The 17,730-nt window shown below is 41.8% G+C and overlaps 2 protein-coding genes across 2 annotated transcripts in view; one reads left to right on the top strand and one right to left on the bottom strand.

Annotated features, from left to right (window-relative positions):
* The window catches only part of GPLD1 (glycosylphosphatidylinositol specific phospholipase D1), a 26,717-nt gene extending 23,111 nt beyond the window's left edge, over positions 1 to 3,606 (bottom strand). Inside the window, 2 exon segments of the mRNA XM_083518644.1 lie at positions 484 to 827; positions 3,483 to 3,606. Coding sequence (XP_083374770.1) covers positions 484 to 577 — 94 coding nt within the window. The 5' untranslated portion in view covers positions 578 to 827; positions 3,483 to 3,606.
* ALDH5A1 (aldehyde dehydrogenase 5 family member A1) lies at positions 2,712 to 17,730 on the top strand. Its single transcript, XM_083518681.1, has 10 exons — positions 2,712 to 3,296; positions 5,699 to 5,782; positions 6,932 to 7,102; positions 8,362 to 8,478; positions 8,839 to 8,982; positions 10,154 to 10,297; positions 11,534 to 11,692; positions 11,858 to 12,027; positions 15,358 to 15,416; positions 15,596 to 17,730. The coding sequence occupies exons 1-10, from the start codon at positions 2,727 to 2,729 to the stop codon at positions 15,799 to 15,801; spliced, it is 1,824 nt and encodes a 607-aa protein (XP_083374807.1). The 5' UTR covers positions 2,712 to 2,726; the 3' UTR covers positions 15,802 to 17,730.

Here is a 17,730-nt window from a genome sequence, read left to right as displayed (position 1 = left end):
TCCGCAGTTAAGACACAAATTCCACAATGAAATATATTTCTAATTCTTAAGCTACCCTCTCCCCTTGATTTCTTAAAAATCAGGGAGATAATTTATAAGGTAAGCATATAATTTTTTTAAGGCTTCAAAGCTCAGAAAACATTTAGCATCTAATTTCTGCATATAAAAATCAGTCCTGAAGGCTAAGATACTCAGATTTTTAATATGTTTGATTGAAGATAGCACACATATATGCTGTTTTCTGTTAATAAAATATGCCAAGCTTGCATTATGCTGGTATCATTTCACCTTCTCTAGATACATGCAGCCCTAGCCTTTCTAGCAGTTTAAAACAACATGGTAATTGCAGTATTTTATTCAACAATTGCTGCATATTCCCCACCCCCCTTAAATAACACTTACCTGGTAACTAAAATGGTCAGATTACAGAAATTATCTGTTATGATGCTTCACAACACTCATACCTTTATTATCAAATCTTACCTATTTCAATATGTGTTGACAAGCCGCATGGTGTACCTTTACGGCAAAAACTGCAAAGTACAGCTAGAACAGACCAGATCTTGAAAGCTTCCATGCTGTGGATATTCTGGACTATAAACCATGGTTTTCAAGATGCTTTCAATAGGAGGATTGTGACCTTTGAAATATGGGCTACAGTGCATTTCGTAATCAAATATGTGACCGGCACATAAACTAAAGCCCTCACATGATTTGGAAATGTGTTGCCAGTTTCCCCTGTATCAGCCAACGGATCTGAGACAAGAATCGGTCCCAACGAAACTTAATACGATGTCTCTTTTCCATTGATAGCTGTGAAATGATGCCTAGAACAGAGAAAGGATATTATTGTATGATGTTTGGCAACTGCATCCGTCCTTCCTTCCTTCCTTCTCTCTCAACGCACCATTGTTCATTAAACCGTTCTCTGCTAATGCAGGTGATATCAGTAAAAATAACGTATTTCACTTAAAAACAACAACCTAAAATACTGATGGTTGTGTCTCGTTCCATTAATATCCATAATGCATTAATAGTTCATGAGAAGTTTGCAATACTTATGAATTCTAAAGGAATAAGAAATTTTAGTAGCAGTTAATCCACTGGGGGGAGTTTTACTACATTCACAAGTGTTGCTGCTGATTCACACATTATATGGGAACAAGTACCAAAGTACCAGGACCAAAGACTGTACTCATACAGTCTTTTTTTTTTAATCACCCATCAGGTCCTGTACAGTGGTACCTCAGGTTACATACGCTTCAGGTTACAGACTCCGCTAACCCAGAAATATTATCTCGGGTTAAGAACTTTGCTTCAGGATGAGAACAGAAATTGTGCAGTGGCGGCACAGCGGCAGCAGGAGTCCCCATTAGCCAAAGTGGTGCTTCAGGTTAAGAACAGTTTCAGGTTAAGAACAGACCTCCAGAACGAATTAAGTTCTTAACCTGAGGTACCACTGTACTAGGGGAAAATTCTCCCACTGCTGGAACAGCTGCCCCTGATGACAGCTGAGGGGAGAGGAGGCCTGATGGAGCTAGCCCATGGGTAGGCAAACTAAGGCCCGGGGGCCGAATCCGGCCCAATCGCCTTCTAAATCTGGCCCACGGACGGTCCGGGAACCAGCGTGTTTTTACATGAGTAGAATGTGTGCTTTTATTTAAAAGGCATCTCTGGGTTATTTGTGGGGCATAGGAATTCGTTCTTTCCCCCCAAAAAATATAGTCCTGCCCCCGACAAGGTCTGAGGGACAGGGGACCAGGCCCCTGCTGAAAAAGTTTGCTGACCCCTGAGCTAGCCCGTCCCATATGACGCTGGGGCTGATGGGAGATGTAGTCTGAAACATCTGGAGGGCACCTGGTTGGCAAAGGCTGCTGTATGCATCGCCGCATCTGTGTTTGACTGCACCTATTCCATCAACTGGAAAACCCAGCATGATTACTCTGGCAACCATATTATTATCTGTGAGGAGGCAGGGCAAAATGTTTTTTATTGGTCAGGTCACAAATTTGGGGGAAGAGAAGAGCCTCTTATGATACAGCTGTTGGCCAGCTCCAGGTTAAGAGACCCAAACTGAGGGCTGCCCCAAAGCAAAGGAGAAGGCAGTGCCTTCCCATGACTGGGCAGAAACCAGTTGGAAGGGCAGCTGAATCTGGCTTCCACACAGGTGAAGGGGCAACATCCTCCACTCTCCCTAAGGGGAGCAGGGCTGCAAGACACACACCGCTCTGCTCTCAAGCACTCCCAACTCTGGTTCAACACTGCTTACACTGACTGGCAGTGACTCTCCAGTTTCAGCCAGGGCATCTCCTAGCTATTGCCTACACTGGCTGGTGGCAGTGGCTCTGCAGTGCAAGGTTCCAGGCAGAGGGCATTATTTCCCAGCCCTACCTGGAGTCGCCAGGGGTTGATCCTAGGACTTGCTGCGTGCAAAGAGGATGCTCTGCCACCGAGCATCCTCCGAAGCAGCAGCAGCAGCACTCGCACGGAGACATGATAATGAAACAGACGACGCAAGCTAAAGGCGAATCTCTCCAGCAAGCAAACACGGGAGAGTGACTTAAAGACAGGGGTGCCAACCTGAACAATATATGCGCGGCACATGCTCACTATTTGAATGGCAATGCCGGGGGTAGCCCCCTCAAATATTTTAATGGAGGGGGGAGGCAAAGGCACCTTGGTCGCTAGGAGTTGGCGCCTATGCTTAAAGACCACTAAATCCTTGGATGAGAACGGCCCCAAGTGCATTTGCACGGAGTTGCAGCGCTGTGCAGTTCTCTGCTTGGAAGCAAGTCCCTCCGAGGCTTTGCTCCCGAGTAAGCGCGAGTGGCGCTGCAGCCTTCAGGGACTTCGCTCCCGGGAAACCCGCCTGCCGAGGAGCTCCACGCTCGGCGGGGCCTTCGCCCTCGCCCGCCCCCAGCTCCACCCTCTCCGCTCCCTTCCCCGGCGCCGAGGCCATGGCGACTCGCTGGGCTTCGCTGGGCCTCCGAGCCCCGCTCGCTCGCCCTCCTCCTCCTCCCCGCCGCTCTCGCTTCTGGCTAGCGGCGCCCGGCGGCGTCCGCCTGGGCAGCAGCAGCAGCGCCACCCCGGGCGCAGGGGCGCTGGCCAGTTCCCTGGTGCGCACCGGAGGCTTCGTGGGAGGCCGCTGGGTGCAAGCGGCGGCCGCCTTCCCCGTCCGGGACCCGGCCAGCGGCGCGGAGCTGAGCCGGGTGGCGGACTGCGGGGCGGCGGAGGCGCAGGCCGCGGTGAGGGCCGCCTACGAGGCCGGCGCTGCTTGGAGCGGGGCGTCTGCCAAGGTGAGGAAGGGGGACGGCTTGCGGGACGCGGGGAGAGTTTCCAGGGCAGGGGGAGCCGAGCATGCAAGAGCCCCACTCCAGGCTCCCTCCTGCGCCTGTGCGCAAGAGGGATGGACGCCCGCCGGCGCCTGGTGCACAGCTGTTAAAAGAGAGGAGCCCGGCCTTCCTTGGCATGTGGCCACCCACCGGCATCAGCTGTAGGTCATGGGCAGCCCCACATTGGCGAGGAACGCGCGCGCGCTTCCAGACGCGCCGTGGGGACATCGAGACAGGGTTACTCAGAAGGCGCCTGCCGGTTCTGGAGAAAGGGAATGCTCCTCCTTCAAAGAGACTCCCCCCCCCCCCCCCGGGTTTAAACGCAACCAGAGAAGAACTGGAGAAGCAGCAGATAAAGGAATGGGTCAATGCTGCTTGTTGTTATTTATATGAAGCAGTGCCAGATTTACGTACAGTATAAGCCAAGCAAGCTATAGTTTAGGGCCCAAAAAAAATTTAAAGGAAAAAAAACCTGGATGTACATTTCCAAAATATAAGATGAAAAACAAATATGATGTAAGTACGGTAATGGGCCCCGCCTGCTAGCCTGCTCCCTAAAATATAACTGGTATGCTCATTTCTATACAGTGGTACCTCGGGTTACATACGCTTCAGGTTACAGACTCTGCTAACCCAGAAATAGTACCTCGGGTTAAGAACTTTGCTTCAGGATGAGAACAGAAAGCGTGCTCTGGCGGCGCGGCGGCAGCAGGAGGCCCCATTAGCTAAAGTGGTGCTTCAGGTTAAGAACAGTTTCACGTTAAGAACAGGCCTCCAGAACGAATTAAGTTCTTAACCCGATGTACCACTGTATAGGGTACCTACATTATGCATGTGCAAGTGGCTTTAGATACCTATTAGGTTCATAAATTACCATATAGCATATATTCAACACAAAAAAACCAGCGACAATTTGTTGTTGACAAAGGACAGCTGGACATATAAAGGGCCCCATTACCTTCAGTAGCTTAGGGCCTCATCAAACCTAAATCCGGCCCTGATAGGAAGGGTGGGGGTTGTGTTTTTTTCCCCGTGTTATGTTAAGTGATCAATCAATTTCTTCCCTTTTGGTATTATGTATTTGCTGCAAGTTGCTTGTAGACCTTCTGGTGACAAGCAACTAATCAGTTTAATTTTTCTTTTTTAAAAAAGGAGTGTCAGAGCATAGGGACCTAATGAAATATTTGGGGTACAAAGTTGATGGGCATTGCCATTCAAAAGGTGTGTGGGTGCCAGGTCTTGTGATTGATTAGGTGGGGTGTGGCTTACCTGTCCCCATCCAGATATTTTATTCAAGTTGGCACCCCTGGTACAGAGTGTTTCCCCCTAACCACCAGGGCATCAATGACAGCTAATGATAGCTTTCCATAAAGTATCAATCATATTGGCACAGTACACGTGTATGTTTTTCTTGCAATATAAGTGGTCCAGAGACATATTGCTTGAAGTCGTATAAGGCTATGCATATAGTAAATTCCACTGCATTCAGAAGAGCTTTTTCTCTACTAAATGTGGTTTGCAGGGTGGCCTTAAATATATAGGCTTTATTTTGCCTTTCTAAGCTCCAAATACCTGTTTTTAGGGCAAATTTGAAAAAAAATATCTACTGGGGTAGATAACCAACTGTTGTATATACATTATTATGCCTTGGGGATGTCTCATGGAAAGCAGCTCATAAATGAAGTAAATAATAATAAAAAAAACTTGCACCTTCAGAGTAAAGGAAATCCTTTATTTGTTCATTTGTTTCCCCATTAACTACATTCCCTGGGGTACTTTACGTACAGTATCACTGCCAAGTGCAAAAATTATTGTTACTCCAATATTACTTGCATGCTTTACAGTATTTAAATTTGCTTGTCTCCCAATAATCCTGCAAGTAGATTCAGGTTCAATTCTAACAGGACTACTAACAAAAGTAGATAAAATTAAATTTTATTTAAAGAAGTGCCAAGGGCTTGATTTTGCATTCCGTGGCCCAAATATCAGAAGACACCTTACTTCCTACTTTTCTTACTTAGCAACTGAGCAAGAATCTGTTTGCACTTTTCTATACATTTCTCTATACAGTATAAATGGTTCAAAGCACAATCCTATGCATCTCCACTCAAAGATAGAACTTAAGTATTATAATTACCATATTTTTCGCTCTATAACATGCACCCGACCATAACACGCACGTAGTTTTTAGAGGAGGAAAATCCGTAAGCATGCCACCCGTAGGCATTCCCTCCATAACACGCACAGACATTTCCCCTTACTTTTTAGGAGGAAAAAAGTGAGTGTTATGGTGCAAAAAATACGGTAATACATGTATGATTTCCCCATGTTTCTTACATACTGCTAAAACACTATTTCTTTTTCAGGAAAGAGCTGCTTTACTTCGAAAATGGTTTGATTTGATGATAGAGAATAAAGATGACCTTGCAAGGATCATAACAGCAGAGAACGTAAGTATAAAAAGAAGTGGGGGGGGCATATTCCTCAGGGATTTGGGGCTGAATTTCAGGAAGCTAGTTACAAGAATCTCACCTCGAAGATGAAGCAGTCAATGGGTGCAGTTCAGACATCATTCCATGTTGCAATATGTCACGACAAATGCAGAAACTTTCATGTGTGACTTCTAATAAAGTTTGTGTAGAGTTGCAGCTGCAAGCTTGTTTATTTCTTTTAAAATGTTTTAACCTGCTTTTCCTGAGGTAAAAATGGCCGCAGGACATTTAAACAACCATCTAGTAATCTTAAATTATGGATGTTATGCTTCTAAACATCCCAGAAACTAACTTCACATCTTCTAAAATAATTAGGTTTTACGTACTTTATTGAAGGTTGATGAAGGAGAGCAGTTCCAAATCTCTACATGGATGTTATTCCATAGCCTCGGAGCACTCAGTTGTGAAGACCATGTTTATTGCTGCTGTTCTAACACTGTGAAGGCTCTTGGAAGAAGGCCTGAGTTACTGAACATAAATAGCATGGAAGGCTGAAATACAAAGTAGATGCTACAAGAGAAATATGGAGGTCCAACCTCATAAAAATAGTTCAGGGGTCAACAGGGAAACTTCTAATGAGACCGTGTGAGGGGACTTTACCCTTTCACGCCAGGTAGTTTCTCCCCGGAGGACTCCATCCATCCTCCCATCTTCTGCTTAGCAGTGCTTAACTTTTTTTCTCCAGACAGGTAATAAAAGTAGGCAAGCCCAGCTGAAAAGGAAATTGCCTAGTGGACAGGATTTTTTTGCAGAGGAGAACTAGCAGACGTAGGATGGGTTAAGTACTCTGCCCACTAATTCTTGGTTGTGTGCATCCTACGATGTACATTATCTTAGCAAATATGAGTCTAAATCCACATTTCTAAGACATCTCCTTTATATATGCAAAGACTATCTAAGCCTTTGACTCTTACGGTTTGTATCAGATGGAGGAGGACTTTAAAGGCAAGTGCCAGCACCTGGAAGGCAGTTTAGACATTTTAAAATCACACTTTAGAATGAAAAACAAACATGATCACACAAATCCTTCATTGTAATCATTTTGTTGGGGGAGAGACGTTTTGTAGTTCTCTGAATGTGAATGTCTGCATTTTGAATCATTCACAGGGGAAACCCCTAAAGGAAGCACAGGGTGAAATTCTTTATTCTGCTTCTTTCTTGGAATGGTTTGCTGAAGAAGCTCGGCGCATTTATGGTGACATCATCCCGTCTTCTGCAAAGGACAGAAGAGTTCTAGTTCTTAAGCAGCCTGTGGGAGTTGCTGCCATCATTACGCCTGTGAGTTCAGCTGACTGTTTAAGTCAGACTTTTAATATTCAAAAGAGGCAGGATTAGTGATGCCCCGAGGCCAATGAATTAAAATTCTTACAATGAAATCTCAAATTTTGCACAGAATATATACGTTGTAAATGCGTTGAAATATTTGTGCTATGCTAGGTCAAGGACCCCTGACAGTTAAGTCCAGTTGCAAACGACTCTGGGGTTGCGGCGCACATCTTGCTTTACTGGCCGAGGGAGCCGACGTTTGTCCACAGACAGTTTTTTCCGGGTCATGTGGCCAGCATGACTAAGCTGCTTCTGGTGAAATTAAAGCAGTGCACGGAAACACTGTTTACCTTCCCACTGGAGCTGTACCTATTTATCTACTTGCACTTTGACGTGCTTTTGAACTGCTAGGTAAGCAGGAGCTGGGACCGAGCAAAGGGAGCTCACCCCATCGCGGGGATTCGAACCACTGACCTTCTGATCAGCAAGCCCCAGAGGCTCAGTGGTTTAGACCACAGTGCCACCCGCGTCCCATACCTATGCTAGAACTTGGGGATAAACAACAAAGAAAACCACACTAGCTACAGAAGCATGGAAAACTCACCCAGTCCTCTTTTTGCTTTCTGAGCTTTCAGCAAGTACTGTAGCACTCTCAGGCTTACCTTGTCCCTTAGCATAAGTCTCTCGGGATAAGTATACATATATGTTAATTAAAACAGCCCACAACTGGAAACAATTGTGCAGGAACAACTAAAATTAATAACAGCATAAAATTAACAAAATTTAAAAGCTAGCTGAACAAAATAGAAGGCATTTTAAGGTCACTTTAAAAGTCACCAGCAAAGGAGCTATATCTGCAATTCTATGCACTTCCCAGGGCAGTGAATTTGAGATGTGGGGCTATTGGTAGGCTTGCTGAGTCTTCTTTCTGGTATCTGCTAATCTGATGGTTCTTAGTGGCAAGTCAGAGAGCAGGACCGTGGTGTCCCTACACGGTAACTACACGGTTTCCTGCAGAGACAATGGGATTCCAAACCATTCAATGGAAGTTAAGGTCCCATTTTGTTGGTGGAGAGGAGAGTGGCTTTTATACATGGTTTGATGGTATCTAGAAGTTGCCAGGGTCTCAGGAGCAGATGGATCAAACAACAGCCAAGGATCTTAAAAGCTTTCTATCTTGCTAATTTCCCTCTCAAATTTCAGAACTTGCCAGTTGTTTTATTGTACCAAAGTGCACACAGTATTTAAATGCACCTGTTTCTTCAATTTAGTGGAATTTTCCAAGTGCTATGATTACAAGGAAAGTCGGTGCTGCTTTGGCAGCTGGCTGCACAGTGGTGGTGAAGCCAGCAGAAGATACACCCTTATCTGCTTTAGCACTTGCTGAGGTGAGATTTTTATATTGATGAACAGTGGATTAATTATTACTATTTATTGCACTTACTAGTCATTATTTTCTAAGCCACTCTGAGTTATTTGTAGAATAGTACAAAGACTGAAACCAGTATAAAGCTAAAAATGGAATAAAAATCTAAAAGCATTCATATACACTATATAAAAGGCAGCTTAACTTTTTGGTTATTTTTAAAAATAAGATTATTGAAATTATGTGTGGTTTTTAAATGCTTGTGACACACTTGCAAGAAGACAAAGCTCAGCACCATCTTCAACCTGTTATTTATCACTATTATCTAATTCTAACCTTTTGTGCAAATGAACAGTTTCATGCCACTATTTTTTCGCTGCAGCTTGCAAATCGGGCTGGAATACCTGCAGGAGTGTATAATGTTGTTCCCTGTTCTAGACAACAGGCAGTAGCAGTTGGGGAAGTGATGTGCACTGATCCTTTGGTAGCCAAGATCTCTTTTACAGGCTCAACGGCTACAGGAAAGGTAAGCTTCTCAATGTTGGCTCGTAAACTGCTGCAAATTTGTGGCTAAAATACATTGCTAAAATGCAGTTGCTAATTGGTTAGGTGTTATCTTGTCTAGTTTATTTTGTTTTTTAATAATTTTTTTATTGATTTTCATTATAACAAAAATCACATTAAATAAAATATTTAAAATAAAATAAAAAAGAAATAAAAATTAAAAACTTCACAGTGCTGTTTATACATTCAATAAAACATCCAAATGTGGGATTTCTCAAATGCCTTGACTTCCCTCTACCCCCTCCCGTGGTTCCATTGCTTTATGATTAATTCATGCATTTCCATGTAATATTATTCATCTAATTGTATCCAGTTCTATCTTTTATCATAATAATGCAAATGTTTCTTAAAATCCTGCTAATGTATCAACTTGTATACAATGCTTTGATATATATGCAATAAAGACTTCCCAATCCCATTTTTAAATTTGTTATTGATTTGATTTCTAAGTTTCTCTGTTAATTTAGCCATTTCTGCATATTCCATTAACTTAATTTGCTAATCTTTTTTTGTTGGGATCTTTTCCTCTTTCCAACATTGGGCTATCAATATTCATGATAGCCCAATCTATCATGAATATTGATAGCCCGCTGTAGTCACATACATAAAAAGATATCTATATCTAGTCTTGTCTACTTTGACCCTTACTGCCATCCCTTGAAACTCAGTCTGAAACCAGTAGTCGTTTTCCATTCACTTACAGAATTGGATCTACTCATCTCAGACCAGTGTCTTAATGCATGCATAGTGGTATTAAAAAGAATGGGACTGTTTCAAAGATTCACATCTATTGCTTTAGAGAACATCCCATGTCCAAGGCTGGGCACTGTGTATAATTAGGTAAATTATACTGTGGTTTTAACATTTGTTGGAAGCTGCTCAGAGTGGCTGGGGCATACTACTACTGCTGCTACTACTACTACTACTATTTATTATTATCATCATCATCTAAAATAAGCACTAAAGACTTTGAGATCTACATTTACTCCTTAGATTAGAAAAATGAGTGGGTAATTTAGTAGGGAACTCATGATTTCAACTACAGAGTAATCTCTTGGCATTCAAAAAAAGCTAAGTTTGTATAATTCATCTTCGTAGGTGTACAGCTTTCTGTGTTTCCTGTGTACTTGCAGATATTGCTGCGCCATGCTGCCGGCACTGTGAAGAGGGTCTCCATGGAGCTCGGAGGACACGCTCCATTCATAGTGTTTGATAGTGCTGATGTAGACAAAGCAGTAGCAGGAGCTTTAGCTTCCAAATACAGAAATTCAGGCCAGGTGAGATTAATCTCCGCTCTTTGTTGAATCTGTTTTTCCCCCTACCGCACTTGCAGATAATTTGAGCACTGCTCTTTTACAAATTTGGTTATGCCTTGTACTGGGGGGGGGGGGGCACACACAAGCAAAGACGTTTCACCCCTCATTCTTGATCTATAAAAAGCAGATGTCATAATAATAAGTCTGAATAATAAGTTCAGAATACAACCCAGCTATAATTAAGCAGAGTTCAGTTACAGTGGGACCATTACATTCTGATTTACTTAGAAGTGTTTAGAAGTGTTATTGATTTCAAGGGGAGTTTATTCATGCTTGGGTGGAAGTCCAATTCTGGGACACTTTGAGTCTACACTAGCTGTACAGACTAAACCCTTGGCTTTAATTTGGAGGGCAATACTTAAAACTTTTGCCTTTTCCTTTACTTTTAACCTCTCTTGTGGTTAGCTAGTGTTGCCCTCTGAAGACTTCTGCCCTCAGCATTCTTCACACTGGAACCTAGTTTGAAACCTGACATTGTTGCTCATGAAACTCAGTTGTGTTGCTGATGAAGGTAGAAACCATAGCATTTGAGCGTAAAATGGAATGTTTCCATGCCTCCCATGATACACAGCCAAGTACAAACAGAGCTCAGTAGGATATGTCCACAAATATTAATTGCACATTTCGTAGTTTTATGTCAATCCTACTAATGATTTTAATAGTTTACAATAGATTTTTAAAATACATTATGTATTTTCACCATTCCTTATTAAAATTAGATTCTTCCTGATTCCTACTTCTTCCAGTCAGTTTTGCCATTTCAGCAAAGTCCGTCAATTTTATCTGCCAATCTTCCTTGGTAGGGACTGTATTTTCTTTCCATCTCTGAGCTAGCAGAGTCCAGACAGCTGTAGTTACATACATGAATAATGTCTTCTGGTCATTTGGAATCTCTGCACCTAAAATTCCTAAAAGAAAAGCTTCTGGTTTCTTAAGAGAAAGCTTTCTATAACATTTTTTTCAACTCATTATATATATCATCTCCCAGAATGCTTTTACCACTTTACACATCCGCCACATATGATAAAAGGTTCCCTCTTTCTCTTTACATTTCCAGCATACATTTGGTCTGGATTTATACATTTTGGCTTATTAAATTTCTACCCCACCCTTCCTCCCAAAGGAGCCCATGACATTAAACAACAAAGCACTAGTCTATGCCTAACTGAAAACAAACACAATTTCTTTTGACTTTAGACCTGTGTGTGTACAAACCGCTTCTTGGTGCAAAAAGGGATCCACGATGCATTCGTAGACAAGTTTGCACGAGCCATTAAGTCAGAGCTACGGATTGGCAATGGGTTTGATGAAGGGACAACTCAGGGACCGCTAATTAATGAAAAAGCTGTGGAAAAGGTAAGTGTTTTGTTTTTAATTTTTTGGTGGTACGAAGAGGTATTGCCAAGTTACATTTGTTGGCTATGCCAGTGGAATAATAACGAACTACAAAATTCTACTTGGGATATGAAAACCGCCCTTTTGTGGGAGAGCCTAACACTGCACTTGCTTTCTTTCTCTTAGGTTGAAAAACATATTCACGATGCTGTTTCCCAAGGAGCGTCCATAGTTACAGGAGGAAAAAGGCACAGTTACGGGAAGAATTTCTTTGAACCGACTCTTCTCAGCAATGTCACAACACGCATGTTGTGCACACAAGAGGAGACTTTTGGTCCTTTGGCCCCAGTTATGAAGTAAGAGTTTATTCTGCAGATCACACATTAACAAACTTTGATTATTACATCAAAAATGGCAATTTCTGCCAGGGATACTCTTCTGCATAATGACTCCTGTTAACCTTACCATATTACACACTTGGAGGCAAGATGGATTGTGATAAGCATAGAAGTAGTTCACAAAAGGAAACAGCTGACATTTCTCCTACTTATTACCGTATTTTTCGCTCTATAACACGCACCAGACCATAACACGCACGTAGTTTTTAGAGGAGGAAAACAAGAAAAAAAATATTCTAAATGAAACAGTGGATGTATGATTTTTGTGGTTCATGCTGTGGCCACAGACATGTGATCTGACAGTGAGTTTGGAGTAGCCCAATGCAAAAATCCTGAGGATCCATGTGGATCCATGCTTTGTAACCACGTTTTAAATGGGGAGGGAAGGAAAGCAAAAGTCCCCCCCACCCACCCAAGCCAGGCAGGATATACGAAGTATGATTTCTTTTTTATTTACGGTATTTCTTTTTTGGCCACCTCTGTCACTGCAACCTTTGCTCTGTGCTTGCACACTTTTGGGCAATAGGGCATGTAACACACTTTTTTTCATCTGCCAAGATGTAGAAAATCAATTTTAATGTCCCTATATAAAATGCCTAGTGAAGCAGAAGGGTATTACATCAGCCACTGTATTAAGGCTAAACGTTTGAAGAACAGCTCTCTATGGGGGGGGGGGGAGACTAAATTCCATTTTCAATCAATTGTTATTGTGGCAGCAATTATCAGTGTATAGCTCACAATGAGGAAAAGAACTTTTAAAAATATATATAAAAAACATTCTCACGTTATACTTCTTCAAAGAAGAGTATTAGGCTTTTAATGAAGGGGAGAGATGAGATGCTGTAATCCTCCTGGCTCAGGAGATTCTGATTTACCAGCCGCGTGTAGAAAGTACAGATTAAGATATTTGATATACAGCATATAAATCCAGAGATTTCCATGTCTCACTCTGCAATCCAGCCTGCTGTTACTTACGAGCAGGGAAGCAGGGTTTCTCTTCCAAACAAGCATACTGTCTCCCTCCAGCAGTACATTGCTTGGAGAAGCTGTAATTTGGAGGGGGCCTGGGGGCAGGGCTCTCTGCTTTTGGAAAAGAAATGAGAAACCTACCATTGTAAAGCAAAAGTTCCCCCCTCCCCACCCAAGCCAGCCCCCCCCCCTCTCTCTCTCTCTCCCACTTGCGTGTTTTTCCTGCGAGTCCCTAGAGAACAGAGAGGAGGAAGGGGTGGGCTGGAGCCTGCACGCAGTGTGACTAGGGAAGATTAGAAGGAAGGACGCGATCCTTTCCTTAACCCTCTGCTTGCCAGGAGGGCAGGGGATTCCCTGCTCTTTGTTGAGTTTGAGCAAACGCAGCAACAGAAGCGGGTGGGCAGTAAGACCCTGAGGCAGAATGCAGGAAAGCTTCTGCCTTCCCTCTTCCCTCCGCCCGCCCGCCCGATCTTATTTTTGGCTGATTTTTGCCTATTTTGCCCCTGCGCTCTGGCAAGTCAGCGCCAGGGACCACACATTCGCTCAATAACACGCACAGACATTTCACCTTACTTTTTAAGAGAAAAAATCTGCGTGTTATAGAGCGAAATTTACGGTACATGCGACCCTGCCAGACAATTCCTGGATTAAGGATCACGCTCCCAAGTATAATGTTTGAATTGGCAAGGAACTGTCCCTACACAAATATACTCTGCGATAGCCACAATTGCAGCTGTGTTTTTTGGAACCATCGCAGTCATGGAAGTGCAATACAGTTTACTCATATAGTGATGGCTTCACTGCTAATTCACATTTCTCAAAGTCGGCGACAGTCAGGAGGGATTATGTGGAGTGAAAGTATCTGGCTGGCAGTGGGGAACTTTCCCTTATTTTATATTGCCATGTATAAAGACAACAGCACCCCTTTCCCAACTTCGGGTAGAAAATTTGCACAGACTATGTCAGTCATTTTGTGTTTATATATATATATATGTATATATATATATATATATATATATATATGTGTGTGTGTGTATATATATATATATATATATATATATATATATATGTGTGTGTGTGTGTGTGTGTGTGTGTGTATGTATATAAAATATAAGCATATACATATATATATATATATGCATATACATATGCATATACATACATATATATATATGTATATATATATATATATGTGTGTGTGTATGTGTATATATATATATATATATATATATATATATATATATGTGTGTGTGTGTGTGTGTGTGTGTATGTATATAAAATATAAGCAGGTATCACCATAGATTTCTTTTGAAAACTTTAGTAGTATGCATCCCAGGCATAATCTTGTTACAATTATCTATGGAGAAAGGTACGTATTTCAAAACCATGTCAAAATACAATAAAATGCCTATGCCTTTAATTTCTGATCTGTTAGCGCTTTTCGCAGTCTTTTCATGATCATTTTTCATGTGTCCTGAAGTTTGCACAAGTGTGTAAGAATGAAGCCACTTGCCTCTTTCACAGTGATGCCCACATTCTAGCTTCTCTGGTGCCTCAATTTTATTTTTATTTCTTATATAGCTTGGGTAGGTAGTGCTTGAATAGACTTTTCCCAAGGGATTTCCTGAGGGAAACTGTTCTGGATGTGCTAAAATGTTGCAAATGTTGACTTACTGGGAAGGCTTGTCTCATGGTGTGGGAATATTGTTTGCATTATGTGTGGTGAGGCACACCACCAACCCTCTTCTAATATGTTTCAAACACTATGGAGTGACCTGGATGTCAAAATATATTTACATTAGGTCTCGCATTTGCTTAGCTATATTCCAGCAAATGCTCACTGAAGAAATTACGTGGTGGTTTTGGTAGCCATTCCCAACCTTTTTCTTAGGGCAAAATTTAATGTCACCAATGGACTTCACTTCCCCAGATTCTGGACTGCATGGGCAGAGACTGCATGCAGCAGAGAGGTGTAAAAGTCTCTATTGTGCAAGCAAATAGCCATTGTTGGGTGTCACCTTTAGAAAATTATTCCCCATTTCCCCACCATTTTATTTTAACCTGATGAAACTGCATAGGATTTACTTATCTTCCCAAAATCGGTGTCATTTTTAAACAAGCAAATGTATTGCTGATGTTGGAAAACATCGTGTAACTTTTATACTAGCTTAATTCATGAGAAGTTATGGAAATCTGTGTCAGTCAAGAGAGTGGGGATGCCATCATGAATTTCCCATGGAAGAGACCTCTAATTGCACACCACTTGCAATAAAGCAGCTCTTCCATTATTATTTACATCTCCTATTAATACTTTTGCAGGTTTGATACAGAGGAGGAAGCTCTTGCCATAGCAAATTCAGCCAATGTGGGCTTAGCAGGTATGTGAGTTCTTAATACTGCAAATCTACAATGCTTAAGGAGGCAAGATGGGGTATGGTTCAAGCTACCAGGCCACATCTTGACTTTACTATTTCAAGCTTAGAAAAATGACCTTTCTCCCGCAAAACAACAAATAAAAAACTCCAAACTGTTTTTTATTCAATGCTACAAATTGCAGGTTATTTCTACTCCCGAGACCCAGCCCAGATCTGGAGAGTTGCAGAGAAGCTTGAGGTTGGGATGGTGGGCGTTAATGAAGGCATCGTGTCTGCCGTGGAGTGCCCTTTCGGTGGCGTAAAACAATCTGGGCTGGGAAGAGAAGGTTCAAAATACGGTATTGATGAATATTTGGAAATAAAGTATGTCTGTTTTGGAGGTTTATAGTAGCCATTTGTTAGGAGTCTAACCTATTCAGAATGCCTAGAAAACAACCTTTTGGGGCATTCATAAGCTTTAGCAAGATCATTTGTGATTTTTCATTCCCTCTTAAAATGGAAGTAATAATGTTTTTGTAGAAACGTCATTACTTGTAAACATGACGATACATATAGAACAACTCTGGTATTCTGTGTACACAGGTTGTAGGAATATAGGTTTATTTATATTACCTGTCTTTACCATAACACAGGGACAAATAATGTTTCAATTCCCAATTGTGTTTCAGAGGAATTTGGAAAACTTTACTAATTAAGATGTATGATTTACCTTGAGTGTCTGTTAGGAGGGAAAAAAAGGATAGAAATAAATGTTTTTGGAGAGTAGCAAAGTAGGAAAAAGATACTCATTTACCCTTTCTCATGCACTGAGCCAGGTGTGAAATAACTGAATAATTGTGCCAAATGTTGACTGTTTCTTTTTCTAATGTTTATATTATTTTCTGGTTGCCTGTCTTAGGGCTTCTAGGAAATCTTTTCTAGGGAAAGATGTATCGCACTTTTTCATATCATTCTTCAGCTCTTGGCTGGAGCTGAAAAATGGCCTTGAAGGTATATGCACAGTTCTGACAGAATGCTCCCTATTACTTACAATAGGACTAGAGCATCTCTAAGGAGATACTTGTGATTTGCTCCTAGCAGCTGAGCCTTGTGACCAAATTAACATGCATTAGTACAACAGCACAGAGATACGAACATAAACTGTTTCGTATGGGCGGGGTAACATTGTGTCTTGCAAAAGCTGTAATGCACTGAGACCAACTTGGACCAATAGCTCCACAAGGAAGTAATATTTATTTGAAGCGCCACAGCACACAAGCTTACACCTCCATAGCCCATTACACTGCTCTAGAGTTCTGTTTCCTATGTCTATTCTTGCCAAATAAGATTTTTTCTCTGAAATAATTGTCTGATCCTCCATGGCCCTCCTGCTCATTCTAGAGATTACAGAAAGCAGTTAACTTGGTACAAGAGAAAAAGCTTAAGACCTGGGAAAAGAGGGGGGACTATGTGGGAGGACTTTAAAGCTTCCTCCATGAACCTATTTGAATAACAGTGGCATACAGCTAGAATCCCAAAAGTTGTTTATTTTACCACCACAAGTTAAGACTTTTGATGGCACAAGATAAAAGCACTTTTGTGCTCTTTCCGGTGAGCTTTAATGTTACCTGCACGCGCTCCATCAGGCCTTTTCTGTATGAGCTGCTGTTACGTTCGAAAGATAAAAAGATTTAACAGTTCTGCTTTGCTACTGCTGCATTCAATTGAACATGCACTTTATTTACATTGCAAAACTTCATTTGACATTTTGCAATATGTTTTTAAGTGGACTTAGCTGTGCAATCCCCTTCCCTGTCAACTCTGCTTGCGATCCAAAGGGCTGCTTCAGATGAACCAAAAGGGCTTGGAACAAACATTTGAGGTCTTCCTTAAGTGGGAAGCTTCTGCCATTTCACAGACAGTTCTAAGAGACACCACTTGGCTTGAGAAGTAGTTTTCAGTGTAGCCACAAGCATCTAGCATTCAGGAGAAACATAAATCCAGATCTCATTCGGACACACAGAACTAGTTGCTTGTTTCTCCCTATTTTCATATATGTTCATTAACCTCCAAAATTGATACAGGTCAGCTAAGCTTATTTTGGGTGACTTTGTAGTACAAAACATTGGTTCTGCTGTATTATATTAGGGATAGGTTAAACAGTGGCACTATAGCGACTCCTAAAAAGCACATTATGTAGCACTAATTGCTATTCCTAAAAAAAATATATACAACCAAGATGAACCTTGGTTGTAATGCCAACAAACTGAGTAGTTCCTGAAGAAATCACTGTCAAATGGGACTGAGGAAGAATAATCTATATAATCTTACATACTTT

This window comes from Podarcis liolepis (assembly GCF_965112155.1).
Source record: "Podarcis liolepis genome assembly, chromosome: 8".
In the NCBI taxonomy this organism is placed as follows: Eukaryota; Metazoa; Chordata; class Lepidosauria; order Squamata; family Lacertidae; genus Podarcis; species Podarcis liolepis.
This window is presented reverse-complemented; position numbering and strand designations above follow the sequence as displayed.